Below are 16,584 nucleotides of genomic sequence, written 5' to 3'. Positions count from 1 at the left end.
CCCTTCCGAGTTTTGTCTTCTGTTTACCTGTCCCTCTGCATCCCGGTGACCGACGCCCTGCCCGCTTGGCTGCTGCGGAATGAAGGAAAAGGCGGAACGCAGCCGCCTGCCCGGGAGGACCGTTTGCCCTCTCTAACCTCACAAAGCACCTTTTGGTGGGGAGCCGGAGCTCAGCCCGAGGGCCGCGCTGCTCCCCCTTCCCCAGGACGCTCTGAGCGGCGCTGCCGGCCCCGCCGCCGCCATTTCGCGGCGCCCCCTGCCCTCAGCGCGCGGCCGGGCCCGGGGCAGCGCCGGCGGCTGCTCCCCGCCCCGGGGCGGGCCGGGCGTGAGGCGGGGAAGGGCCTCGGGGCAGCGGGGCCGCTATAAAGGCAGTGCCGGGGCGGCAGCGAGGCGCGCCATGGCCAACCTGTCGCAGTGCCTGGAGGAGGGCGCCGGGCGCTGGCCGCCGCGCCCGGCCGGGCTGGAGCTGGGGCTGTACAGCGAGGCGCAGCGGCTGGCGCTGGAGGAGCTGGTGGCGGGCGGCCCCGAGGCGCTGCGGGCCTTCCTGCGGCGGGAGCAGCTGCCGCCCTTCCTCTCGGAGCCCGAGGTGCAGGCCATCGCGCGGGGCGCCGTGCCGCCCGCCGCGGCCGAGGAGGAGCCGCCGTCGCTCGGCGCCTCGCCGGCCGCCTCCTCGCTCACCTACTTCCCCGAGCGCTCGGACGTGGAGCCGCCGGCGCTGGAGCTGGGCTGGCCGGGCTTCGCCGGCGGCGCCTTCCGCGGGCTGACGCGGGTGGAGGCGCACTTCCAGCCGGGCTGCGGGGAGAGCGGCTGCGGCTGCAAGGAGGCGGTGCGGCGGCAGATCCGCTCCGCGCGGCAGGTGGGTGCGCGGGGCCCCGCGGCGGCTCCCCCTCGCTGCCTCGCTAGGAGAAAAAGCACGATAAATCGCCCCGTCAGGGGGTGCCCCGAAGGCACGCACGGCCCGAGCCCCAGCACTCAGGGGGTGGGAGGGCAGCGAGCACCGGGGCGAGCTGTGAGGAAGGTGTGAGGAGTGCGGGCAGGGCGCCGGGGCTTTGCTCGGCATGTCACGGGAATCTGAACCGTAAGCTGCAGGGGAAGCTCAGATCTGTCATAAAAAGGTGCAATGAGCAGCCACGGTTGGACGCAGGTGAGGTTTTTTTTTTCTTATTTGACTTCCTATTTGAAAAGTTTGAAAGATTTCGACCCATTTATGTTTTGGAAATAAGCTCATCTTTTAAAATTTTTTTGGAGTGCTTTTAACAGCAAGGGGACTGTCCTCAGGAGAAGACCTCTTGTCTAGGAATCAGAGACCAAATTTGTCTTACCCAGACCCCTGTTTTGGCATCTGGGAGGGTGAAGAAAATCCTGAAGCAACACGTTTTTTTTTCACTGGTCTGATTGGTGTGAGATCTTCTCACCCCTAGACAGCCCCTGGCGAGCTCAGTGCTCCTGTCACACCAAGCAGTGTGTGTAGCTGGAGGAGTGGTGTAGCTGAAGAAGACTGACAGCAAAACGTCTTTATTTTTCGGACTTTTTTTATATGAGCTCGCTCAGTTTTTGGAGAGGTGTCAGTCTCCTGGATGCCTTGAGATGTCTTGCGGACCACTCCAGAGGTCGGGGAAAAGGCAGAAACACTCAGATTTGTGTAATTGGATCTTGAAGGTGAAGTTACGGAGTAAAAAAGGGGAAGGCGTTAGTACAACCTTAATGAAAAGCCATGAGCAGTGCATTACTGAACAGGTGCAGGAGCTCTCATTGTTGGCAATTAGTGATGAACTCCAGTTTTTTTAAATAGGTAAGGGGTGTTTCTCCACAACAGGCTTTCAGGCTAGTTTGCGTGTACCAAATGAACCAAAACGATACAGATCCGGGCAAAAAAAGCTTCAAAGTCCACTACTGAAATTACAGTTCTAATTACTGTAAAAAAGGAAATTTTACAATGGGTTAATAAAAATCCTAATTGATATTATCTGTTATAAGTGAGTCAAGCAATGCCAAAACTGGGGCAAATAACAATGGGTTCCGTCCTTGAGTTCAGTATATATTGTTTTCTTAACTATATAGAGGCATGAATAAGTGATTGTAGTGAAGTGAAGTATGTTGTATCTCCTGTATCTCTGTGTACTGTAGTCTATAATAATCTTTACCAAAATACCCTCCTCATCACATAACTTTATTCTAGTCAGTTATTTCTTCCTTTCTCTGCTATTTCTTATGTCTCCTAAATGTTTCAGCAGTTCTGTGAACGGAAGAATGCATTGTACTGTAGAAGACTACCAGGTTGCATAACCACCAAGGAGAAGAAAATAGGGGGGAAAATATTTAAATTCAAAGGCAAATTCCTCACACGCCATCTCTCTTGGAATGCTGTGGAAACAGCCTAATGATTTCTTCTGAAACTTGTTGCAGATGATTGCCTTGGTTATGGATTCCTTCACAGATACCGATATTTTCAGAGACCTCTTGGAAGCTTGTAGCCAGCGGCAAGTTAAAGCATATATCCTTCTAGATCAGTCTTCATTTTCCCACTTTCTGAAAATGTGCAGAGATCTGGGAGTTGACCTTGAACAGGAAAAGGTAAGCCTTGTAATATCTCTAGGGATAGAGAGTTGGTCCTATAATAACTGTAATCTTTGAGCTGTTAGAAGAAACTATTTCGCCTGCTGACATAACGTAAAATGGGGTTTATGTAGCTCTAGCCCTTTCTGATAAGATTTAACCATTCTTGCATAAGAAGGTAGTTAATAGAAAAGCTGAAATCTTTACAAGAGGCTGTCACAGTTGCTCTCTGAGCACAAATACTAGTGGAGTATTCAAGAAAATGAAGGAGGAATGTCTGATTTCTAAAAGGATGACTGGAGTTGCTCAGGCTTGCTGAGCTTTCAAAGGCTGATGGAGGAGGTTCTCAAGAAGACGTGGAGTTCAGGTCCCTCTGATATTAGGCAACGTTTTTTACAATCACATTATGCACAACCAGTATATGGGGTTGTCCCTTAGTGTGTTTTCTCTTTGCCTGCTAAAACAACACAAAATTGTTTCTGGAGGGTGAAACCTGCACTGCTGCACAGCAACCTTTGTAGTTTGTTGGTGACTACTCCTTTAAATGCAATCATTTAACTTTGAAATTCATGTAATCTTTCCATATCTTTTCTTTTTAACAGTCGATGAGAATTCGAAATATCACTGGGAACACATACTACACAAGGTCAGGTGCTAAAATTGTTGGAAAAGTCCGTGAAAAGTTCATGTTAATCGATGGCATTAGAGTGACAACAGGCTCCTACAGGCAAGTGGCAATTTCATTTTTTTTAACTTCAATTTTCTTTAAATGGACAAGAATAGTTACATTTCAAAACTGCTTTCCTTATTAACAGGTGGCTTGTAATATTTAGCCTTGAAACAAGGCACACCGTTAAGAGAATTTTCAGTTAATACTTTGATCTTTATTATCATTTTGAGTTAACTTGAAATTTTCTTATTCTTTTGCTAGTTTTACATGGACAGATGGGAAGCTGAACAGCAGTAACATTTTGATCCTGTCAGGCCCTGCAGTTGCACACTTTGACCAGGAGTTTCGGATTCTTTATGCACGGTCAAAGCCTGTCAACCTCAAAGAGTTTTCCAGCAGCAAGAAGAGTAAGGTGTTGGATCAGCTGGTCAGGATAACAGTGGCTTCCAGAGACTTAACCAGGGAAAACTTCCTGAGAATGGAGTTTTTGTATCTTAGAGCATTTGTAGGAAATCTAAAAAGGAAGCGAAACTGGCTGCATGCCTCAAGGGAGGCAGTCTATGTGTCAAATAATGCAATGCATGCTTCTCCGCCACTGACTAAGAGGAATGGCTCTCAAGTTATGAGACCACACTGGATCGTAGAGAGATGAATTGCAAGTTCACTCACAGTGAGACGCAGAACCTCGAAACCATGTCCCATGGTCCACGTCTTACATGACATACTGTCTTACAGCATGTGTGTGCGAGCAGCTGGGAAACCAACCTCAAACTGAGACAAAGGGACACTGGAGTCGTGGTTTCAGTTGAACACTTCTATACTGCTGAGCAACAGATACAGTTATGGTATTGTCTTAGGCTGAGAAGTGCTTTAATACCAAAGACAACAGAATTCCCAGCGCCTGGAAAGCCATTATTGACTTGCAGTTTTTCATTTTTCAACCTGTTCTTGAATGGTTTAAGCTAATGGGTTAGCAATGTCTTGGCTCAGTGGCTCAAACTTTATTTTCTATACCCAGATACCTTAAATATGTATATATTGCTTAAAGGGCTTCTCAGGATGAATATCAGGACTGCTGTACATTTCTGAAATCACTCTAAGCTTGATCTTGTGCTCCACAAACCGTTTCATGACAGAACTGAAGTAGTCATAATCTAGAAAATAGATAATTACCAGTCCTAGTTCTCAAATGTTACGTCTTCTTCACATGAAGCTGTGCAGCTGGCAGAACGAGTTAACACATCAGGCCATCACAGTTTTCTCATGACTGAATTTCAAATTACCTTTTCTCTTTGGTAATAAGAATACTTGTTGACCATCACAAAAAATCTATTTTAAATGCCTGCAATCAAGGGGTCATCTTACTAAGAATTTACTAATATTTGTAGCAAAGCCAAATAATACATTTTTTTTGGCATTACATACCTATTTTGTGGTTGCTACTACTGCCTGCTCTTATGGGGAAAAGCTGATTAGATCTGAAATCTGGAAAGATGCTGCTACTTCTAAAAAAACCTTACTTCCACCTGACAGGTAATAATGTGGAAGTCAGAAGCATTTAATTTTAAAATTTCATGTCAGCTCAATTTTTTAAAAATCCATTGCTTTCTGGAGAAGAAAAATAAATGAATAAAACACCCTCCCAAACTGTTGTACTTAGATGCACTGACGTTCCACCAGCCTTCCAGTGCAGAAACTCCTGGTAACCCAACCATGGTAGCCATGTCTCAAGATGTTCTTGGGGCTCTGCTGCTGCAGAAATCTTGGGTATATTCTTGCCTAAGTAGATTCTTGTGGATTCTGGGCCTCAAAGGGGAATCTATAAACTTAGCTAGGGAATGTTGTATGGGTCTATGTTAAACGCCAGTAGGACAATATTAAATTGAACATGCGAGTGTACAGAAATGGTCTTTACTGACAATGCGATAATGTACTGATTAGGATACAACTACTGTGTGTCCTTCTACGCTAACAAACACGGAAATGTAATAGTTCTGACTCCTAATTTGTAAATGTTTAATAGTTTATAGGTTAATAGTCTTAGGTTTTATCCTGATGTAAAAAAAAGTTTTAAATATATATTTTTATTCTTAACTATATTTTCCGTAAAGGCAAAATGATAATTTTGTACTCTATGCAAAATGTTGTTTGTGCAATATTACTTTCACAGCGATGATTGTCTGTATATCTGTTTTCTCAAATACAACTTTTTAACTTTGTTGTTCATCTCATTATTTTAATAGGGCACTATTTCCATAAAGTAGGACTTTTTTCTCAGCAGTTGTTAATATATTGATGGTACAAACTTCTGTGGTAACAATTGTGTTTACTTTTGATAGTGGTTTTTTTTTTTTTTTCAATCTGACAACTCCATTGAAATAAGTAGCTAGAATTTTAAGAATGTCTTTTAAATATAACTGAATGATGGTTTTATCAGGGGCTTATCCAGAGACATAGCAGGAGTTACTGGGAAGTACAGTGTTACAAAGTGTACTCTGCTTTTGTCACCACAGATGCACTGCTTGTGTGTTAAGTTATTTATGGAGAATGATTAGGAATATAAAATGTGGTTAATTTTTTCCTTAAGTGTGAATTTTTGACAGCATTACTTATTGGAAACTATTACTTTTTTTTTTTTTTAACTCTATCTTATACTTAAATAATTCAAACTCTAGATTAAATTTGATTCAGTAATAATTCTAATTGGTTGTAATAACGCTGGCTGTAACTGTTCCTGTAATTGCTTTCAGTCCCTCAGTTGCCTGGCGTGAAGTGCAATGCCTCACGTTCGCAGTGAGGTGGCATCATTCGTGGCGGGGAGGGAAGCAATTATCTTTAGTTAATTAACGACAGGAGGACGCTTTGGAGGCTGAACTCTTTCAGCCTGTTAATTTTGGGCTCTGTTACCACAGGGGAGCAGCCGCGGCCCCGAGGCCCGCCCCGCGCTCGGCGCCTCCCCGCTCGGGCGGCGGGGCTGTGGCAATGGGCGGTGCGTCCCCGCCTCTCGCTGCCGCGTGGCCTCTCGCCTCAAGATGGCGGCGCCCGTGGGGCCGGTGAAGTTCTGGAAGCCGGGTGAGGGCGGCGGGGCCTCGGCCGGGGGGGGCCTCCTCGGCCTCCTGTGCTCCCCGTGGCTGCCTCTAGCCGCTGAGGGCTCCGTGCCCTCGGCCCGGAGGGATTTCTGGGCCCTGCGGGTCTGGGCTATGCGGAAGGGACGCTGGGGGAGCCGGGCCGTCCTGCGGCACCTCTCGGTGCGCTCCGTGGGCTGCCCGGCACCACAGAGGCGGGGGTGGGCTGGTGCGGGTCTGCGAGGGGCCGCAGAGGTGATGTGGGGCCGGTGCAGGGGGTGGCAGGGACAGCCTGGAGAAGGGGAGGTTCGGGGTGTGTCTCTGTGCACAAACGCCGGCTGGGGGGAGCAGGGAATGCTGGAGCAGGTACTTCTTGGTGGTGCCCAGTGACAGGACAAGAGGCTTCTGAGTTTCTTAACTTCCCCAGGTGTACTGGGGAGCAGATAGCTATCGGAGGCATTGCTAACGGCTCTTCAGATTGTGTCAATGGGCTATGAATCTTGCTGGGCAGCTTGGAATAGGGACTAACTGTATTTAAACAGTGGGAGAAGCCCAAACAAACACATCCTACAAAACAGGAGAAGCCTTCTCTTTGCTTTCAGACTTTCCCAGTTGAGCGTGTAGCCAGAGATGATACGTTCCTTTACCGAGATGAGGTTTAGCTTCAGGTTTGCTTACATAATTCAGTGTTTTTGGTTGTCAGCAGTTTTATGTTAATTTGAAGCAGAAATAAATCAAATTTCAACTACTAAGGTAGATACAGAGCTGAAGTGAGTGGTGTACCTCATAAGCTGACAAGGCTGAATGCTTATGCAGTTCATGTTAGTCAAGAGAAGTTCTGTTAAATGGCTGGCTGGCTTAAAGTCGTGAGTATATTCCTGAGATGGCTGTTGAATCTCCATCTGAGCTGTTGCACAGAAGAAGAAAGGTCCCAAGACCTTGCTGTATACTTTTCCTTTTTTTTCCCCGTTTATCTTCGTTTAAAGATTCATATACTTATTCAAGAAAGATATTTCATTTGAAATAATTTTTGCTTGTTTTATTGAATGTTTTTGATTATTTTCTTAGAAAAGTTGGTCTTCTGATGCGTGCTGCTATCCATGATCCTTCTTTGTAAGGAACATACTGATTTTGGCAGTACTGTGATGCAGCTGACAGAAGTGTGTTCTTCCTGTTAAAATTATGTCATTTAGGCACAGAAGGTCCTGGTGTCAGTGTTTCAGAGGAGAGGCAGAGTCCTGCTGAGAGCAGTGGTGTAACTATCATCTACAATCCTTATGCTTCCCTTTCTATTGAACAACAAAGACAAAAGCTGCCTGTTTTTAAGGTACAGAAGTTCTTTTTGGAATACTAAATCTGTTGCGTGGTGCCTGGCTTTTATGTTTTTGTTTTGAGAAAGCAGCATAGAAACATTTTACAGCATACAGCAATAGTTGCATTTCCTTTATGCAGGAAATTTCCTGCAAAAGTTTATTACCTTAATGCAAATCTACAAGCTTTGTAGATGTAAGTTACTATATGTTGTACATATAATGCTTGTAAATTTCAAAGTATGATTTAACTTTTGACAGTAAGTACTTTGTAAAATGAGTTTACTGTGCCGTTATGTAACTACTGTAATGTTAATTTATTTTCTTATTTTTGTACAAATCTGTTTTTGAGATTAAAATGTCATCTTTCAGCTAAGAAATCACATACTTTATCTAGTGGAGAACTATCAAACTCTGGTGATTGTTGGGGAAACAGGATGTGGGAAATCAACGCAAATTCCACAAGTAAGTGTGCATTCAGCTTGGTAAAATCAAATATTCCCTCAGGGAATTTTACATGAAATGTTAAAAGAGCATCCCTGAACTGCACTGTAGGAGTGGGAATTTACTAGTGCTTTTTTGTGTGTGTGTGTGAACAAAAGGAGAGAAAAATAAAGCTTAATTTTGCATAGCAGGAGCTGATATATCTGTAATACAAAGCTTTCTTTCGCTACACTGAAGGACCACACGCAACAAGATTATGCTGGTACAAATAGTAGTTACTGTGCTATAGTAGGTGTCCTTATTCTGTCAGACTTGAGTTTAAAATGTTGTAGAGAATATGTTTTTGAGTAGGAAAAAAGGTGCAGGTTTCTAATGAGCTTTGCTCTTGGAGATTTTTGAAGTATATATTTCTGTATTTTCTTAAAACTTTCTCTGTTGTGACAGGAATGAAGGAAGTCCAAGAATATGTAGAAGTTAGTTCTTGGGTTATGATGAATGTCATCTGTTCAGCGTGAGCACTGGTCTTGTGCTGCTTAGTTTCGTTTTCCTCAGAGAGGTTATAAAATAAAGAGAAGAAAAGAAAAAAAATCAGATTAATACTTGAGACCCAAAGAACTGCTTTTAGAATGCTTTCTGGAAGCTAATGTGCTTAGGAAGTAATATGGTACTTTATTGTTTTTAATGGTGAGATAAATAATGCACAAAATCTCCAAGTGACTGATTTCCTAGGGTCATACATCATTTTGTGTCAGAACTAGGAAGAAACGTAGAGCGTGGAGAACCAACACCTTGCTGTAATCATGACACAGGTGACTCATTTCTTATCCTTCATATTGGTTTGCAGTACCTAGCAGAAGCTGGCTGGACAGCTGAAGGAAGAGTTGTTGGGGTGACACAGCCTCGTCGAGTTGCTGCTGTTTCAGTGAGTTTCTCTACAGTTTTTTCACTTTATTGTCATTATAACCTCCGATTTCGTAGCAGTTTTGCTGAAAGGCAGGAATGACAACTCTGTGAGCTCCTGAGTGAATAGACATTTCTGCTCATCTTCCTTCCAGAATTGCTGGTAGTATATGCTGAATTCAACCGGATTAGTAGGTCTTGCCAAAGATTCCAATCCCAGAATTGCAGAGGTAAAAGCATAGAAATGAAATTGAGTGGCATCAGCAGAACTGTACAGGGAGTTAGGACTGTGCAAGGTTGAGCTGTGTTTGAGTCTCAACTAGAATAATGCTTGCGTAACCCCTAACTGCTCTCTGAAAGTAAAGTAGCGATGCAAATCTGTGTGCAGTAACATCGCCAGTGGAAGAAATGGGAGGTGGTGTACCTCTTTTTAGCAATTCATACCTGATTTCCTTCTCTTTCTATAGAAAATTGAGGTGCCTTTTTGTAATCCTCATTTTGCCTTTTTTTTTTATTAATGGCATTAAACTGTAACTGCAGTACATCAGCATATGTCTCTTGTAAAAATGTAGAAGATTGAGCAGTTGTCTACCTGGCTGTATCATCTCATCCAGCGGTCTTTGGCTAGATCCGCTGCGGTTAAGGAAACGGTCCCTAGCAGTGAGCTGCGTCTTGCGCTTTGGGCAGTCTGCCTGCAGTGTCCTTCCTTTTCCCCTTCATAGGACATTCATCTGACATTGGATGGTTCTACGCAAGATGTTGCATATACTGCAGTGACTTCTCCTGGCAAACTTATTTCTCTTTTCCCTTTTCTCTCTTAGCATGTTATTTTTAAGTCTAAAATAGGATTACTCAACTAGCGCTTAGTATATAGTCACAGTAGGATTTTTCTTTAAGAATGTTGCAAACTGCCTGTGCTATATGGCGGTTGCAGGGAGATGAGAGACGCTGATGATGATTTATTACTTTGATTTATTACTTGAATTTAAACTGTTTTTTTTTTTTTTTTTAACTTTAATCAGTTTGCTTACCCGCTTTCTCAGCTAGGCTATGGAGGCTGTCAGAAGTGAAGAGCAGTAGTTGCAGAGACATAAAGTGTAGTTTAGAAATTCCTGAAGTTCTGCTTGCATAACTCAGGCTGACAGTTGTCCTGAAGGCTTGCCTGAAAGTGAAGGAGTGTTAAGATTCCAAGTGAAAATGAATTTGTTGCCTACCAGTATGGTTTAGAATGTCATTCAAATGACTGAAGATAGCTTGCTGTTGGAATTTAAACAGAACTAATGTATGTGTTCTGGATTTTTATTGTGTTTTTAGCTTTTAAATGTCTTCTGCAATTTGCTGAAATCATAATCTGATAATACATAATATTCAGTAGGATAAATCTAAATGATTCAAGTTTTAGCTAAATGAGCTCTTGGCTTAAAACTGGCCCAGAGCTCTACTGTTCCAAAAATTGTTGTTGCTTTTAATTATTCTGCCATTTTTCTGTCTGACTTTTGCATAGGGAATTCTGCATTGTGAAATGGAGAGTAGCATCTTCATGTAAAAGAAAAAAAAAGTCTGAATAAGTTCAGGGACAGATTAGCTTAACTGATGACTTTTTTTCTGCATGCTATGTGCCTGTCCTGTTTGCATGCTGTGTTCTTAAACTGCATTCCCACAATTGCAGGTATGGAGTCCTTCCCCAGCTTTGTGACTGATTGAGGGGCCGCTTTTGTAGGTCTCTGAGTCCTTATCACAAAAAAGTACTTCTGTAGCTTTTCTAAGTGGAAGCAGTGTGAAACAGATTTGTTCTGAAACATCTTAAAAAGTATTTACCAGGTCTATATTAGGTATGCACTGTGGTGTGAAACAGAATTGTGTTTCATTAAGAACAAGTAGTTCTTTAGAAGCAGTAGCTCTATTCCTGTTTTAATGCCAATTCCCTATGGACAAAACGATGACAGAGTGAAGTTTGCCGTGAGCTGTCTCTTGTTTATGCGGATCTCTTTTCTCAGGTCGCAGGCCGAGTTGCTGATGAAAGGGGTGCAGTGTTGGGTCATGAAGTTGGATATTGTATTCGCTTCGATGACTGCACGGATCCCCAGGCTACAAGAATTAAGGTGAAACAGTATGTGGTTCCTCTGGAAAGGTTAGCTGAAACTCTTAAAGTACTTTTGCAAAATTAATGAGAACCTTGTAATGCCCAGTAAAGAGAACAGGTAGCATTCCTGGTTTCCGGGTGGGTACCCCAAGAGTGTGCTTAAATGGTTGTGGCTCTCCAGACCTTACTAGAACGTGCTGTATTCTGCTGGTCTGGCAGCCACCTTTTTAAAAGTAAAGGAGATTTTCAAGCTAGTTGCTAGCTATTGATACGGTGCTAGTGTGACCTGATACACCATTCGAAGTCATAGTGAAAGGCTGCAGTGAATCAAAGCACAACTATTCTCACCACCATAAAAATAGATTTTGATTAAAAGTGCAAATAAAAGGGAAGATGAGCAGGCTAACTGAGAGTAATTTAATATGGATTAAATAGTGAGCTTTGCAGCTGTTCCTTAGCCCTCTGAGCAACATTTTGCTTCTGTAGTGTACAGACGAGAGTTTGCTTTAGTTACGTTGGAAGAGGAATGAGGGTGAATGAGAATTTAGTCTTTTAATTTTTATTTTTCTGAGACTAATAGCAGTTTGAAAGATAAAGATGTTTATTCATTTTTGATGATGATGATTCATCATTTGGGGTTGGAAATTTGGAGATTTTTACCTTGACAACAAGTTCTTGCCCAATTCAAAGTCAAAGTTGGAGTCCTCAGTCAAACTCTGCTTGATGGCTATGGGAAGCTGGTTTGTTCCCACTGGCTAGTAAGAAGAAATTATTAAATTAACATGTTGTATTTTGTTGGAATGTTAAGGCTTGTGTTCTGGTCAGATGCCCGATTGCTGTTAAGTAGTTTACTTTGAGAGAGTCAAAACTGGACTGACATGGAGAATGTTATCTGTAGAGGAGATGGTCATGTTGCAGGCGAGTGTGAAGAAACTTCTGTTGCAGCGTTCCATTGCTTCCAGTCCATTATATTTTCATTGTGAAAACAACTCATTTTCAACAGTTCAATACTGATTCAATACCAATCTCTCTGCTTATCTCCAGGCTAATACTCAGAAATAGATTTGGCTTCTGTAGCTGGAAGTAATTCAGCTTAATAGATCATTAGAAAATGAAAGACAAGTAAAACTGCAGGCAAAAAAACATTCATATTAAAAAATCACATGGGTCATTAGGACTATCTGTTAGGGTGTGTGTTGTTCGTTTGTTTGGTTTTTAACATTTTTCTTTGCATTCACTTTTAGTTCCTAACTGATGGTATGCTGGTGAGGGAGATGATGGCTGATCCTCTATTAACAAGATACAGGTAAGGAAACATGGAATGATGCTTGCTGAAGTGTAACTTGTTAGACAGCTTTTTTTTTTTTTTTTAGGCTGAGGTACGATAGGTTAAATAAAAAGATGTGAAAATTATTCAGGAGATTGAATTCTCTATGTTGTAAAGACTGTTAGAAAATCAACTGATCATTGCAATGCCAAACCCAGCAGGATTTGGTGCTGTGATTTTTGGAACAAAACATAAATGTACCTTGTGGAGTCTGAATTGATTCATATACTAGTTTTAAACTAATTTTTTTTCTTTCTTATGCTAATAATAATTAATAAAACAAACAAAAAAACACAGGTTTATTCTTAAAAAAAACTATGCAGTATAGTGAAGATAAACCTTGCTTCTTCCACCCCTTTCCAAAAACCAGCCTGAATAAAGAACACTGTGTTTGTACCACATGCATTAGCTACTTTTTCCCTCCCTTTTTGCTTTTGTTCTTTTTTTTTTAATCTCCACAGTTTTCTAAGAGGCTGTAAACACTAATAAGCCAACAACAAATTTCAAACAATGATATTTCATAGAACATAGGAAGATAGAGATTCTAGTGTTAATCTAACCATTTCTAAAATCTTACCTTTCTGCTTTATTCACAGTGTTCTCATGCTGGATGAAGCCCATGAAAGGACTCTCTATACAGATATTGCCATTGGCCTACTAAAAAAGGTTATTTTTTTTAGTGTCCTCTAACCTTTTTCATTGCAATCGTTTTTGCTAGACCTCTGGTCTTGATGGCTGGTTAGTGGACCCATTTGAGAGAGGGAGATTTCTAGTTCCTCATTTATCTTACAGCCTGTTGTACATTATACATCTGACACTCGGGTTGCTCTGTTTCCTACCTGTAAGGCTGGCTTTTCTCTTTATGTGGTAATAGCAAAAAGACAATCTTGGTTCTGCTGCTGATGATCGTGTGAAGTAATCTCACAGGGAGCTGCTGACTTTCAATCTACTAAGGATCTGACTACCACCAGAAATTAAGAGTAAACTGTGATTACTCACTGAATACCCCCAGTTGTTTTTTACTCTTAATTATATAAAGCTCCACACACAGTTCTCTGGTTGATGCTCTAAAACTTGCTTCTAGCCTTATACCTCAGAAAATAATTTTTACTATGGATGTTTTTGCTCTCTTTGATACTAGATTCAAAAGAAGCGTGGGGATCTTCGACTGATTGTGGCTTCAGCCACCTTGGATGCAGAGGTATATCCCTCAAATTTCGTTTGTAATGAAGTGACCTGAAGTGGCAGCTCCACCTCTGTTTATATACAGCTTATCTTCTGTGCTGCTTTCTTCTTGTGAAGTATTGCTTCTGTTTGAGTGGTGAAGAGGGGAAGGAGTGCAGGAAAAAAAATCTGCTACAGTTAGGTTGCTGTATTTGCTTTACGTATTACATTACCAAATTTCTTTGGAAGTAAGTTTAAATATGAATCTGTTTTTCATATATTCATGGCTTTTTTCATCTTAGTGGCATTGTTGTATAAAAAGATGTTCTTTTGGCTTAATCTAATCTAGTAAGAGACATTGGTTTAGTTCTGTTTTACTGATAGCAATAATTTGAGACAACCATAGACCATTAAAAGTAAGTGACAGGCAAGGAGGTTTTATTTCAGTGAGAAATAAACTCTGTGATTGACTTGCAGCCTCTGGGAATTTATCTAACTTATTAAAAATGTCATAGTTTAACTTTGAGTAAGAACAGAAATTTTCTCCTAGATCAGAGCAGCAGTTTATCCAGCACAGTGATCTGTATGTAGCAGCAGCTGCAGCACTGGGAAATGCTATTTAGGGAGATCCCGTCCGTTTGCTGTGGGTCCATTTCTTTTTGAGCTGCCTCAGCATCCACAATGGTTATAATAGGGTTTTTAGACAGTACATTCCTGCTGTTTCCTTCTAGCATTTGTTTGTGGACCTGCCATTTGTTAATTTGTCTTTGAATCTGCTTGTTGAATCTGTAAGTCTCCGTGACCTCAAGTGAGAACAATTTCCAGAAGTTTGCCACCTACTATTTAATGAGATGCTCTTTTAAATATGCTAGGTTGATCAAGTGCCTCCTAGTTCAAGTAGTATGGGATTTTTCAAGCAAAAAAAAGTTTTCTCTCACCTTTGATTTTGTAAACCTCAGCTGTGTGCCTTCTGTTCCCCAGGCAGAGTCCCAGCCTTTTCAGCCTCTCCTCGTAAGACAGCTACTCTGTCTCCTTTATCGTGTTCATTGCTTTTCTCTGTACTTCTCTAAACTCCACTACGTCTTTCATGAGATGTGGTGGTGAGAGCTGCATCTAGCACTGATGATGCAGGTGTACTGAGACTTCCTTTAGTGACAAACACCATATGCAATAAATAGTGATAATATGCTGTGCTTTGGTAGTACGTATAATACCGTGTATTCTGTACGTTACATCAGAGAACGTGATAATAGTCTGCCTTTGCAGTGAATGTAAAGTACTAGTAATTTTACTCATACTAACTAGTGACTGTATATACATTTGTTTAAATATAGAGAGTTTGTGGTATCTCTGATTTGAGATGGTTTATTTGCGTTCTTGCTGTTCACTCTTGTTATTGTGTATTTAAATATTTCATGGTGATAAACTTAAAATTTATGGAAGTGCCTCACAACACAAGTCCCAAATTTACATAAATCAGCTTAACTCTGCTTTTACAAAGTGAGATCTTGGTTTTCAGTAGAAACTGTAAAATTTACTTATCCAAAAAATATAGGTGAGAATGTGCAAGCCTCACTCAAACTTGTAAGAACAATGATTTCTATGTTCTACTTAGCTTCGCTAGATCCAGAAAAAAGATTATACATCTACTTTTTCCAGTGCCTGAATCCCAACCAGAATATAAGGCAACAAAATCATTTTTTTTATTTAGTACTTTATTAAAAGACTGTCGAATTTGTGAAGAATATATTCAAGTAATAGTATTTTGACTTCTTATTGTCTTTAGATTTTTCCCTCACTGCTTTGAATTTATCAAACTGAAAGAGTTTGTCTTTATTTTAATGTAGAAATTCAGGGATTTCTTTAATCAAAATGACACCGGTGACCCCAGCAAAGATACCAGTGTGATCCTTACTGTGGAGGGGAGAACGTTTCCAGTGGACATCTTTTACTTACAGAGGTGTGTTTCTCTTTGATCTTCTCAGTGATGATTAGGAGAGTGTCTGACCATGGTGTCATTTTGACTAAGTTAAAGGTCAGAAACACAAACCAGCAGTGAGGAGGTGTAACATTTGATTTGGCAAACAGAGCTGTTCTTTCAAAATATTTTCATAGCCTTCATACCAAGAAATTAAGGATATAAGTGTAGTGTTGTTTTCAGATTGAATGAATCTTCTGGTTTTGTGAAGAGCAGGAACATAAGTACAAAAGTGATGAAACAGTGAAAGCTGTGGACAAATTGAAAGGTCTTTTCTTCATCCATCAGTTTCATTTTGCAATAAACGCATATAGCCTCTCAAAGGCCCCCGAAGTGGAAATCATTAAAACAGAATTCTCAAAAGAACCTTCTAACTTGTATACATGAATTCACATTTGTACAACCAGCTCTGGTCATGTCAGTTCACTCTGGGGAGATGACATATTTCTCGGATGTGTTTGGGAACATGTCTAATAAACGGTAAATTGATCATATGAAAAATATGGTAATAGCATGTGTAAATCCTTATGGTTACATTTCTTAGAGCAGGCCCGTGGTCATAGCTGAGTTATACGTTTGAAGTAAACACTTGCATATTTGCTTGGAAAAACAGCATTAAAAAAAGCCTTTGAAATGATGGGATGTTGCTTACAGCAGCAGAACACATGTAGAAAGACATTTTTTTTAAAACTTACATTGGTGTCAAGGAAACAAATGAATTGTCGAAGGCTGATTCCCAAGAATACATCCTGAATTAAATGTTGTGCATGTGATATGCAGTGTCCAAAAGCTAGCTTTTTATTCTACTCTTACATAAGTGAGGCATCTGTATTTACTTTTCTACTAACATCTCTGCTATTTTTTCTCCCCACAGTCCTGTTCCAGACTACGTAAAATCAACTGTGGAAACTGCAATGAAAATTCACCAGATGGAGAATGATGGTGATATACTGGCATTTTTAACTGGCCAGGTATAGACAAAAGCAATTTTTTTGCTTTACAGTGCTGTATTATTGGGTTTGCAAAGTCTCCATCTTTCCCTAGCTGTGCTTACTTTACAGTCGTTAAGGATGATGAACCTTCCCGG

The 16,584-nt window shown here is 41.4% G+C and overlaps 2 protein-coding genes across 3 annotated transcripts in view; both read left to right on the top strand.

Moving 5' to 3' along the window:
- Positions 1-79: 79 nt before the first annotated feature.
- LOC121079297 (protein FAM83D-A-like) lies at positions 80-6,021 on the top strand. Its single transcript, XM_040576359.1, has 5 exons — positions 80-121; positions 206-856; positions 2,407-2,574; positions 3,159-3,283; positions 3,488-6,021. Exons 1-5 carry the CDS (start codon positions 80-82, stop codon positions 3,876-3,878), a joined length of 1,377 nt encoding a protein of 458 aa, XP_040432293.1. The 3' UTR covers positions 3,879-6,021.
- A 135-nt stretch (positions 6,022-6,156) lies between these two features.
- Positions 6,157-16,584, top strand: part of DHX35 (DEAH-box helicase 35) — a 31,186-nt gene continuing 20,758 nt past the window's right edge. For both annotated transcript variants that reach the window (XM_040575823.1, XM_040575822.1), the window contains exons 1-10: positions 6,157-6,298; positions 7,485-7,618; positions 7,974-8,066; positions 8,890-8,967; positions 10,943-11,047; positions 12,273-12,334; positions 12,952-13,021; positions 13,497-13,556; positions 15,367-15,479; positions 16,372-16,468. In XM_040575823.1, the coding sequence (XP_040431757.1) occupies positions 6,259-6,298; positions 7,485-7,618; positions 7,974-8,066; positions 8,890-8,967; positions 10,943-11,047; positions 12,273-12,334; positions 12,952-13,021; positions 13,497-13,556; positions 15,367-15,479; positions 16,372-16,468 (852 nt within the window). In that variant the 5' untranslated portion in view covers positions 6,157-6,258. The remainder of the gene's footprint in view (positions 6,299-7,484; positions 7,619-7,973; positions 8,067-8,889; positions 8,968-10,942; positions 11,048-12,272; positions 12,335-12,951; positions 13,022-13,496; positions 13,557-15,366; positions 15,480-16,371; positions 16,469-16,584) is intronic.

This window comes from Cygnus olor, chromosome 16 (genome assembly GCF_009769625.2).
Source record: "Cygnus olor isolate bCygOlo1 chromosome 16, bCygOlo1.pri.v2, whole genome shotgun sequence".
Classification (NCBI taxonomy): domain Eukaryota; kingdom Metazoa; phylum Chordata; class Aves; order Anseriformes; family Anatidae; genus Cygnus; species Cygnus olor.
Note: the sequence above shows the minus strand (reverse complement) of the source record. Positions and strands in the feature narration are given on the sequence as shown.